We start from the raw sequence: 11,674 nt of genomic DNA, 5'->3' as shown, positions 1-11,674 counted from the left end.
TAGCCGACAGCAGCCTTTACGCGGGCCCGCTCGGACAAGTCAATCTTGGTCCATTGGTTTTCGTGGTGCTAACTGCGTTTGGGTACCATGGCTGCATCTGTGTATTTAAAAAAGTCTGCCCTTCTAACCTCGTACACCGTTAGGCTAGCGTCTGTAAGTTGTAATGCCTTATCATGTTATCGCTTAAAAGTCGAGGGTTTTCGTCTAGTTTTAGAGAGCGTGTTCATCTCCCTCACTTCTCTCCGTGGCCATCCGGTTTAACTTTCGAGGTCACAAAATTCTTAGCTTTCGATATTCACCGTGTGTTCTTCTCATGTTTCAAATGTGAGGGAAAATTTTGCAGTGAGACTTGACCTGGCGTTTGAGAGCTGTGCGTTAGGAACGATACGGGTATTTTAATGACGTCTCGACTTCGCCCATCAGCAGACTTCGGGTGAAGGTTATCGTTCTGGTTCGAATGATATATGTAACAGCCTGCTAAATGACTCGTCGCTTGCATGCCAGACGTTGCAGTCAATCGATTGATTATTCCATAATATTCTTCTTAGTGTCTCATAAAGGAATTTTTTCCCCTTAGCGCAGGCTGCAGTTTCACCATTCACAAAGAGACTTGACCTGTTTCGTTTTAGATGGCTTTCTTACGCCACAGTCTAAGCGTAATAGCATTGTCTTTGTTCTTTTTTTTTTATATGTGCAGCTGAGACATGCGGCTGCTGCTGCTGCAGCTCCTGTTGGAACGAAAGGTGTTAAGAAGTTCGAAGTTTACAGATGGGTGAGCCAATTATTCCAGTCGTTGTAATTGTGAAGGATTCTCTTCATGCCTTGCTCTAAATAGCAAGGACTGCCGTCCCGGTAAATTCAATTTTAACGATCTTTATTTTTGTATTTTTCGCCGGAGTGCTTATTGAATATTGAAATAGTTGCACATTTAGATGCTTCCGAAAGTAAAATAAAAAGCTGAAATTCGCAAAAAAATGAATACGTATCAGCTCATTCAATGTCTTTTCTACTGTCGTAATAATAGAGGGGAACCATACCTCTGCTGTGTTGTATCGCTCGTGTACTTGATTTAACCTATGCATTAAAGAACCCAAGGCAGTCAAAAATTAATTTGCAGCCCCCACTACAGTGTGCATCAGAATCGTTATGTGCGTGACACATAAAACCATTCAATTATTTTTTTAAAAATTGTAATGCAATGGCTAATGGTGATGATTTTTATTGCAGGACCCTGAGAAGAAGGGCGACAAACCTCGTCTCCAGACATTTGAAGTTGACCTGAACAAGTACGTCACTTATAAGCTAGTACTTTTTGTTAGTGTTATTGCTTTTGAAGAGAGATTGTGTGCTTGTCAAGACAATTTTAGATGTAGGATCATGCAAATATCAATAAAAGAGCGAATTCAGCTCATGTCCTTCTCCAAGTGAATTCTTGTGGCTTGTTGCCTAGCTTAAGTATATGCCTACGCTTATTCCGTCGAAATGCAATTGAACAATTTTTAACTATAACATATCTGCAAATTACAGATCTTTATGAACCTTAATTGATGTTCGCTCTGCTAGACCTGTACATAATGTTGTTTATCAGTCATGAAGACACAACTTTGCCTGCTGTAGTACACCGTTGCGCTGCTGACCTCCACATCACTGGCTTGATAGCAGCTGTGGTGGCTGAATATTGGTCGAAATTCAAAAATGCTCATCCACCGAAGTCCTCCACCATGTCATGCCTGTTAATGAGATCATGGTTTTGTCACATAAGTACCCAAGAGCTCCTTTTCAAGTTTATTATAGGCATAACTTATGGATTAAAAAGCTTTCAGCTTATTAGAGATGTTTGTATTCTGGTTATATACGTCTCATCATGGATGCTCTTGTCTGTTTGTTAATGTCCAGAGATCGTCATATATTGTCATTGTGGCTTTTCTTCCAGATGCGGTCCTATGGTTCTGGATGCCCTAATCAAGATCAAGAACGAAATTGACCCGACACTGACCTTCCGGAGGTCATGCAGAGAAGGCATCTGTGGCTCCTGTGCCATGAACATCAACGGCACCAATACCCTGGCCTGCATCTGGTACATTGTTTTAAACTAACAGCTTCACTTGTTCAGATGCGTTGTACAATTGCTTTGGAGAAGAGTTGTGGTGAAATAGATTGAAAATGTGGGGCTTGTTATTTTTTTGTATTTATTTTTTTAAGTTTTAAACACTGTAATTTTGTCCGTACTGCATGGAAATCTTTTTCGTCTTAGAAAGCACTTATTAGACAACTTGCACTGATGCGAATGAAGGAAGGGAATTTGGAGGGCTCATTTCTTTGAAACAACTTTAATGAAAACCAGCAAGCAATGAAGCCAAGGAAGGTATAAGGCACGTTAATTGTATTGTTTTAAGTGCATTGTATTAATTGTGATGCAGATGTGAAGAAAGTAGAGTGGACGAAAAGACAACTTGCCGCCATCAGGGACCAAACCTGCCGAATCCAAAGGTTGCAGGTGTTCGGTCCCTGCTGGAAGCAAGTTGTCTTCTCGTCCACTTTACTTTCTTCACATCTGCATCACAATCAATACAATGCACTTAAAACAATACTATTAACGTGCCTTATACAGTGAAATCTCGGTATAACGAACTTCAGGGGACCGCGGAAAAATGTTCGTTATTCTGAAAGGTCGTTATAGTGAAAGCCCAAAAATTTACCATAACAATAGAATTTCAGTAACGCAAACGTCCTACCTTTGCAACGGTACGTCCTTGAACTCGTTTCTCACAACAATACACACGTGAACGTCAGACAAGACACGTTTATTTGAAATAGTCCGCGATCGTTTTTTTGACGGGTGCAGCACAAACTCTGCGTCACGAACGATTCTAGACCGTCCGCATTTTTATCCGCCGCTTCGGTCGCTGTTCCGCTTTTTTCTATGAATATGCGGAGTTTCCTCAAGTAGTCCAACGCATCTGTGGCCGACACGGACTCGTCGCCATCTTCGGGTGCTACCGTGACATCGTCGTCCATGTCATCGCTGCAATCCTTTAAGGCCCAACTGCATGCACGCGAGTTTTGAGCGACGGCCGACAGGATTTGCTGTCGCGGAGGGCCATCCATCGCCGTCGTTTGTCGCAGGGGTGCAATCGCGAAACGATGCTATTTCCGATTCCACACGGCTGGCTGATCGCGCTGATAACGCGGACGGACCGTCGTTCTGACCACTGGCCAAGCGCGAAAAGCACGAAAGGCATTGGAATCTGAAATAGAATCGTTCCGCGATAGCATCCCAGGTTTCTGGAAAGCCAGAAAACATCGCTTGTCGCGCGGAAGTGAGCATGACGATATCCAACAAAATGGCAGCATCTCTGACCCTTGCTTCGGTTGCAATTTGCTCGTGATGCTTCCAATCGGCGCGTACTTCAAGGAATGCAAGTTATAGACTACCTTATTTACAGCCCCATCTCACGCGGAGAGCGAGGCAGCGGCCGTATTTTGTCGTTATTTATGATCGACGGTTCGTTTTGATGTTTCGGTGGTAGCTTGCTGCAGCGGTGGTAGCTTGCTGCAATGTCAACATCGTCGTCGTGTGAGGTAGCCCTTCTCCCTGCGAAGCAACGACGTGAGGCGCTGCGGCTTTTCTTAAACGTTCTCTGACAGCAAGAGGAAACGTTGTCGACATGCGCCTCGTGGACTAACCCCAACATAACGCAGTTTGCAAAGTGCGACGTAGCGTAGGCAGCGTACGCTTCCAGGCGCCCCATGGGATCACAGCAAATACTGTCGCGGTTAAACATAAGATTGCGAAAAAAGGAAGTCCCGAAACGCTTTTATGGCATCTTTATCTCAAACAAGACAATAATAAATTTGGCATGTTGTCATTCATCTACTCTGTAATTCTTTTTCGTAATTTGCCTGCGTGCGCGCAATAGTTTTCAATCGAGCAGCGCGACGGAGCCCGTTTGTCGCAGTCGCCTTCGCTCGGAAGTCGCGTGCTATGCATGCGGTTGGGCCTTTACAAAACCTGATGCGTTGTCGCCTCCGCAACGAAGGGAAAAAAAAAAGTTCTCCGCCCGCGTCTTTCTCCTCCCGTGCCATCTCAGGTTTTAGCGGGAGGGCGTCCGCTCTTCGCGCTGCGTCGTCTGCTAGCTTACAGCTCCGACTGCCATGACCGATACACTGAAATCTAAGAATCCTCGCATTTCGGGATATAAGTTCGTAGTACTGAGGCGTTGTTAAGATTACACGGGAATTAAATAACGATCGTTATTCTGAAATGTTCGTTAATCTGAAGTTCGTAGTAGTGAAATATTTTTACATTGAAACTATAAGCAGTCGGCACGGGATTTCTTAAAAGTTCGTTAATTTGAAATGTTCGTTAATGTGGTGTTCGTTGTAACGAGATTTGACTGTACCTTCCTTGGCATCATTATTTGCTGGTTTTCATTAAGGTTGCACTGATGTGATAACACCCACTGCACTTGAGAGCCTCTGGCACTAGGTCGGTTGTAACCTTACTATTATGATTGGAGAATGGAAGAAACGTGGCAGCACACCTGTGATCCTGTCATCAGATAAAGAAAAATGTTTCTTGGGTTTCTAGGGGTGATAGGATTTGTTACGCGGCCTTTGATGATGTGTATATATGAGGACAGAAAACTCTTCGCTGTCAGTTGCTCGACTGCCTGCATTTGTCTTTTTCCATGTGCATTACTTTGTCCCTTTTGAGGAAAGTGTAACCCTTTCATAGCATTACATAGCCATACGTCATGTTGCGTTCTTTCTGTTCTGTTGGTAAAGTCGGTCTGTACACCATAGTAATCCAGTGCAGTGTCCATGACATCTACAAGCGAGTGCACTAATATAGCAAGTTTACTGCCAGTTGCAAAATCAATTGCGAATGGATATTACAGAACACGCTTGTTGCTTTTTTTTCTCTGCGCAGCAAAATTGATGAGAACACTACAAAGTCTACTAAGATCTACCCACTCCCCCACATGTATGTGGTCAAGGATCTCGTTCCAGTGAGTACCCGTACATGTCACAAGCTTAGGCTGTAACAAATGTACTTGAAGGCTATATGTTAAAACCTGTTAGTACTAATGAAGGAATTCATTGTGAATGCCTGGTAAATTAGTAGCCCGTCTTAGTAGCCCGTCAATGCATTTGCCATCTGTGTGTTTTGAGAGCCCGTCAAGCACCTGTCTTTTGGAAACAGTTCACATGGTATTGTAGCTTATATTTCGGAATCCTACTTCTTACAATGTTATTATGAATGTCATTTCTTATTTCATTTCATTGTTTTCCTCTTGGGGCCAAGGCATTTCATGATGGAGTTGGTGGCACATAAAGAAAGTAGTTTTTGTCATTGTAGTCACATTGCATTAAGTTGTTCATGAGGGCTTTCTTGAATTTTCTGGTATCAAAGACAAGAACAGATGAGTGTACTGTATGAAGTTTAAACTGAATGTCAACGTAATGCTGGCGGCCAATTCAAGTACCATTTTGCTGGTTCTACTGATCTAAATATGTCCATGAAATTATTCTTCCACCATGCAAGAGTGAAGCCATCAAACGGTTGCTGAACTGCAGTCAGCCACTTTTCATCCCACATTAATCAGTGCATGAAAATTGGGGTGCCTCAGTGCAGTCGAGGGAAATCTGTACTCTGAATCATTTATTCATAAAGGAAGCCAAGACTGGAGTCACCTTTCAGCTTCCAAGATTGCTCTTTCTCATTGTGTACTGCTTCATTAAATTTGTTTGTTGTGTACAACCACTGAGCTCTTTCATGTCTCTACCTCCTTGAGAGTAAACGAGCAAGACAAATTAAACTACCTAAATATTTTCCCACGCTGTGTTGCAGCATATGAATCTATAACGTAAGGCTCATTCATCTCTAACACGCACTGCAGGATATGCAGCTGTTCTATGAGCAGTACAAGTCGGTGCAGCCTTGGCTGCAGAAAAAGTCTGCTGTCAAGATTGGCGAGCACCAGAATCTCCAGAGCATTGCAGATCGCAAGAAACTGGTGAGTGTTTCTTCCTTGTCCACTGTCCCGTTGACAGAGGTGCGGGGAAAACTCCAGCAGGGTTTTTTGGCTGTAAGGGTTGCTTGTGGCAATGATTGAAGAGAATATAAATGTAGATACAAGATGGGAGCTATGATGTTGCATGTTTGTGCTGGGAAACGGACAAAAAAGTCGTGATCATCAATGGTGCTTTTAATACACAAGATAAAAATTTATCACGCCCTGGTAAAGCGCCCCTACTGTAGTTGCCAATGGATGGGTAAAACTAGGAAAGAAGGTATCAATGTCGGAAAGGCAGAGCGTGACCATCGGCTGTGAAGTGAGGGTTATTGTGCGCATGTCAAACCATCCCACATGAACTAGTAGAGGATACATACAAAAATATATGCAACAGCAATAGCAATATTCGCACTTTTCCTATGTTTACGCAGCAGCATGTCTGCAGCAATTATTCCCAAGCACGTTCACATACGTCCATTCTAACAGAAAACTGTGTTCCAAACTTTTTATGGATATGTATGCTAATTATGTGGAGAGCAGTGCAGTTCTGGAGCTCATGTGTTTAACATCTGGCTTTCGTCATCACTTGTCAGCTGGAAAGTGGCAGAATGTGTTTCACACAAGGTGGCATGCACAGTAACAGCCAAGTTTGTTTCACTGCACACAGCTGGACACAGAAAATACTGAAAAGCTTTTGTGTTATTCAAAAAGGAATATTTGAAAACGGAGAACAAACTGTTTTCAGTGAGTAAAAAGAATATACAGCACACGCCAGCAGTTACACATCTTATTTGTTTTCTTCAAAATGACCAATTGTTATGGTTTGTGCTGTGAATGAATAGAATCTGCCCCCAAACCCACACAGCCATCATTCCTCTCTTTTTATGCCCACTTGTACTGTCACCAAACAAAGATGTCTCCTCTTGTCTATTTTTTGTAGGTGTGCACAAACATTCTAAGTTTTTGAATTGAAATTGAATATTCCATGGTGCTTATATTTCATTCAAGAATGTGCTATATATTCATAGTTGCTGAATATTCATTTTATTCGAATATCTAAGGGATAACAGCACTTAGTAGAGTCCAAAAGGAGAGAGAACAATTGATCTGATGACTGCTTTGAAGTATTCTTATTGCGGTATCAGCATGGTTATTGTTCAGGGGATATAGTTCCTTAATGAGTGCTCGTAGCACATAATTCCCACTAAATAGTTTTTAGTCATTGAATGAGAATTGCACACTGGTGTGCGAATTTGTTCCATTTTATTATTTTTTTTACTTCTCTGGAGCTGTAGTGGCACGCTTCTCTACTTCAGCAAACAAACCACTACACTGGTAAAATGTGACCCACCCGGTGGTCTAATGGTTATGGTTCTCGCCTGCTGTCCCAAAGGTCACGATTTAATCACAGTGGCGGCCGCTGCGTTTTGGTGGAGGCGTAATGGTAGAGGTCCGTGTGCTTAGATTTAGGTGCACATTAAAGAACACCAGATCATCAAAATTTCCGGAGCCCTCCATTACAACGTTCATGTTGTAATTTTGATACATAAAGCCCCAAGAATTATTATTTTATATTATTATTACTATGAACGTGTTTCTAGTAGTGTCATTTCTATGTTGCCCCAGATAATTGAAAGAGTGTTTGTCCTTCACAAGCTCTCCATTTATTTGGTCGTGTAATTTTGAATAGTGTTATATGTGTCGTTGTTTAAGAACTGAACACAAATATAAGCCTGATTTCTTATATCAAATGTGCTCCGTGCAAGCTTCGTCTCTGATGTTGCTACAAAAATAGGAAAATTATAAAAATAACTCACAGGGTCTCTTATGCATCTGCCTAAGATGACTCAAAGGCAAAATTCTATGTATTGATATTGCCCTGCCCCCCTTCGAAAGCTTTCTGCACCTAACGTGGTTTTAACGCGATAGCGTTAAAGAGCTCGTTTCGCAGAAATTCTGGTGTCAGCGTCGTTGGTTGTGAGCGAAAACTCAGCATTGTCCATGAGTGAAAATTCGACATAGATGCAAATAAAGAAATAATAAAAAAAAAATCTTTGGTTTCTAGTTCCTTGCTGTATTGAAAGCAAGTGGAAGTAACCTGTGTGGTTGGTCTCTTCTGCAGGATGGTCTATACGAGTGCATCCTGTGCGCCTGCTGCTCCACGTCGTGTCCCAGCTACTGGTGGAACAGCAACCGCTACATGGGACCGGCCGCACTAATGCAGGTCTATCGCTGGGTCATTGACTCGCGTGACGAAAACACCGTCGAGAGGCTGAAGCGCTTGGAGGACCCCTTCAGCATGTACCGGTGCCACACCATCATGAACTGCACCCGGACCTGCCCCAAGGTGGGTCCTATTTCTGTTCATTTCTCTTGGTAGAACACCTTTAATCCTGCTCAGATGTTCCCAAAAGTACCTGTGCATTGCCACCCATGAAGAAGCCTTCTCATTATCCCCTTAAGGCGCAATGTCCACATATGTGGACGCAAAATGTTTTTGCCAGTTCTTTGGACTAGTGGCCAAGAAAAAGCATTACAGTAAAAGCTCGTTAATTCGGATTTCTAGGGACCGGAAAAAATGTCCGAATTAACCGAATGTCCGAATTATCGAATGGTCGAAATAAACACAATAAATGCACGAGTTTTTTCAACATACCTTTACTTAACAAAGTAATCGCGGATGCTTGTCTGTTTTCGAGCAGAAATTCGCGCGGACACAATTTTTCTGAGCCCTTCAAGGTGCTCAGCAGCTCGCATGATGTCTGCAGTACCGAAAAAGTTTCACCCGTCATCCACGCTTTTCGGTTGGCACGGTAATCCACGGGAAGATTGTTGATGTTCTTAAAGCAGTGTGGCTTTTGAACCTTTCCGATAACGAGAAGCGGCAAGCGCTCTGTTCCTGCCATGTTGGGGGATAAAAGTACGGTTACTCGTTCCTTGCTTCTTGCCGCCGATTGAAGGATCCCCTTTCATCACTCTTCATCACTTCTTGTCGGGAGAGCCTGTTAATCAGAGCACGCAAAATTTCTACTTTGGTGGTGAAGTCCGTGGCCTCGTCCTTAGGCCGCGTCGCCGGCGTTGCCATCGGCGGAGAGTGCGGTCGCACGAGAAGTCAGCACAAAAGCACCAGCAACGATCAAGCTAAAGGAGCCGTACTGAAACGTTCCTCGATAAATCGGCGATCAACGATGCAGCACACCAACGGGAACAAAGCACAAAACCCCAACGCGAAAAAAAGGCGTTCAACCAGTCTCAATCCAAGCCAAGTCGATAATTGATGTCCATGGCGATGCTGCGTTTGATCTTCACTTTTGTTCCGAACTGTTCTTTTATTTCGTTTTCGAGCCTCGCCAGCGGCCCGAAAGTCGCCGAATTATCCGATTTGCGGTCAAATCTGTCCGAAATAACGAGCGCCCAGTCTCATAGAGTGATGCGTATATTTACACGGACCAGATGACGTGTCCGAATTAACCGATTTTCCGAATTAACGAGAGTCGAATTAACGAGCTTTTACTGTATACATTGCCCATAGAATGAATTGAACCTTGCGCATAGTCATTGTGTCTTCACTTAACATCAGTGTGCTGTGTGTGTCTATAGCCGCGATTACGTTGGTGAAGGCACTACGTTGTTCGACGGCTTGGTCGATGTGTCGTGTTTGGAGACCAATGTCAAAAGTACTATTTTTCTTTTCTTTAAATGAAAACAACCAAAAAGAAATTGTGCATGCATTTTGAGCCAAAAATTTGATACTTTTTATGTGGAAATGGAGCATGACTGACTGCAAAATAATTAAATATTTAACTATACACAAGTTAGGATTAATAACTAAAAATGAAAGCAGAGCGCAAGAAGAGCGCCCGTCCCGTCTTCTTGTTTCTTGTGTCCCATCTTCTTTGCGCTCTGCTTTTATTTTCAGACAATGCACCAACTCACCCAGCAGCGCATTCCATTAATAACTAAAACTTGCACTAAAAAATTTTTACTTCATTTCCTTTCTTGGAATGTAATATCAAATGCCTTAGAATTATGTCATGCTAATTTGACACATTTGCAGACAGTCAATCATAATTTGCATCTGAAGGGGTTATATTCATCAATATTTCCCCCCTTCAAGCGTCATGTGTGTGTGATTTTTCTTAAGTCTAGCATTTACGTACTGGCAGGTGTGAATTAATGTTAGTTAATCGACCTTTATTACTAATAATGTGGCAAGAAACCTCATGCTTTCTAAAGAGCACTAAAATGAGGGCTAAAGAGAGATAAAGATGATAACACAACCACTCATTGTGAAGAAAAGCGTCCATTGCACCCTGCTTGTTAGTGCTCTTTTTTTATAATCTTGTACTAACTTACCCAACGATCCATCCTTCTAAACCTAATGCTGCTGCTGATGCAACTTGCCTTTGCTGTGTGCAGTGTTACCGCCCTTGCTATTTGTGGCCACTTTTCTCGCAAGTTTGCGAATAGGTGCCTATGGTGGCATGCATGTATATTCATTCCTGTCTAAGCACCTCTTTTGGCTCCACATCATTTCAAAGACTGTACACCTCTACATAATTTACAAGCATACTTTAAACCAGGGGCGTAGCCAAGGGGGGGGTTGGGGGGGTTCAAACCCCCCCCCGAAATTTTTAAGTTTTGCTTGCGTATATAGGCACGCACACATACAAACGCACGCACGAACATACATAAAGTATGGTTGAACCCCCCCCCCCCCCCGAAAAAAATTTCTGGCTACGCCCCTCTTTAAACATACGTTTTCTGATAAGATGTTCTTGTGCTGTGGCCCATGTCACCTCCACTTAATCACTGCCACATGTTCAACTTTTGGTATTTATAATACTATTACTCTAATGCCGCATAAGTTGTGTGACAATATTAATGAGCACTAACAGACAATAATGCCAAGGAAAGTATATGGGATGTTAATTGACTACTAATAACATCCCCTATACTTTCCTTGGCATTATTGTCTGTTAGTGCTCATTAACATTGTGTATAACAAAGAAAAACGAGCCCTTAAGATTTCCACTTCTTTCCTTCATAAGTTGTGTGAGAAATTTACATTGGTGGGCAAAAGGGACATGGAATATATTGGTTTCTTCGAGCCTTTCAATGGACACGCAGCTGGGTCCACCACTTTTCACATTGTAGGAGTTTCCTGTCGACCTGCAGTGAACGTAACGTTTTCCTTTCTTTTCCAGGGACTGAACCCTGGCAAAGCCATTGGTGAGCTCAAGAAGTTAGTCGGTGGGTTAGCACACAAGGCAAAACCAGAACTTACGGGCACCGCGTGAGCACTGCTGATTGATGCTTCGATTATGGTCTTCGACACACTCCTGCAAGAATCTTTAAAGCGTATTCAAGCCTGCAATGTAGCATAATGGTGCCCAGTCCGGAAGAACGACCTTGCAGGCAAAAATAAAGTCATATTTAAAAGATAAAAGTTTGTTGTAGTCTATGGCATGCTGTGCAAATGAATTTTGTACCAGATCGACAATATGATAAACACTTTTTCAAGCAACCTAACCTAACCTTGCAAGGTGATATCAGGCAATTCATCTCCATTGTGCATTCTAACACTGACAGTCTGTTGCTGAAAAGGTAACGAGTTGCAAGGCATTTGGAAGAGTATGAAACCTGTCTTTGCA

The 11,674-nt window shown here is 42.7% G+C and overlaps 1 protein-coding gene across 1 annotated transcript; it reads left to right on the top strand.

The window, feature by feature from the left end:
- The first annotated feature begins 5 nt into the window (after positions 1 to 5).
- Positions 6 to 11,381, top strand: LOC119382603 (succinate dehydrogenase [ubiquinone] iron-sulfur subunit, mitochondrial). Its single transcript, XM_037650381.2, has 8 exons — positions 6 to 153; positions 698 to 772; positions 1,228 to 1,286; positions 1,934 to 2,077; positions 4,934 to 5,012; positions 5,904 to 6,020; positions 8,143 to 8,367; positions 11,228 to 11,381. Exons 1-8 carry the CDS (start codon positions 88 to 90, stop codon positions 11,318 to 11,320), a joined length of 858 nt encoding a protein of 285 aa, XP_037506309.1. The 5' UTR covers positions 6 to 87; the 3' UTR covers positions 11,321 to 11,381.
- The last annotated feature ends 293 nt before the right edge of the window (positions 11,382 to 11,674 follow it).

This window comes from Rhipicephalus sanguineus, chromosome 2 (assembly GCF_013339695.2).
Source record: "Rhipicephalus sanguineus isolate Rsan-2018 chromosome 2, BIME_Rsan_1.4, whole genome shotgun sequence".
Taxonomy (NCBI): domain Eukaryota; kingdom Metazoa; phylum Arthropoda; class Arachnida; order Ixodida; family Ixodidae; genus Rhipicephalus; species Rhipicephalus sanguineus.
The sequence above is the reverse complement of the archived record's forward strand: the minus strand, read 5'-3'. Positions and strand labels throughout refer to the sequence as shown.

Coding starts and splice junctions, on each gene's coding strand:
- LOC119382603 (XM_037650381.2), top strand. CDS start 88: ATGGCTGCATCTGTGTATTTAAAAAAGTCTGCCCTTCTAACCTCGTAC. Junction 2,078..4,933: donor AATACCCTGGCCTGCATCTG/GTACATTGTTTT, acceptor TTCTCTGCGCAG/CAAAATTGATGAGAACACTA. Junction 8,368..11,227: donor GCACCCGGACCTGCCCCAAG/GTGGGTCCTATT, acceptor TTTCTTTTCCAG/GGACTGAACCCTGGCAAAGC.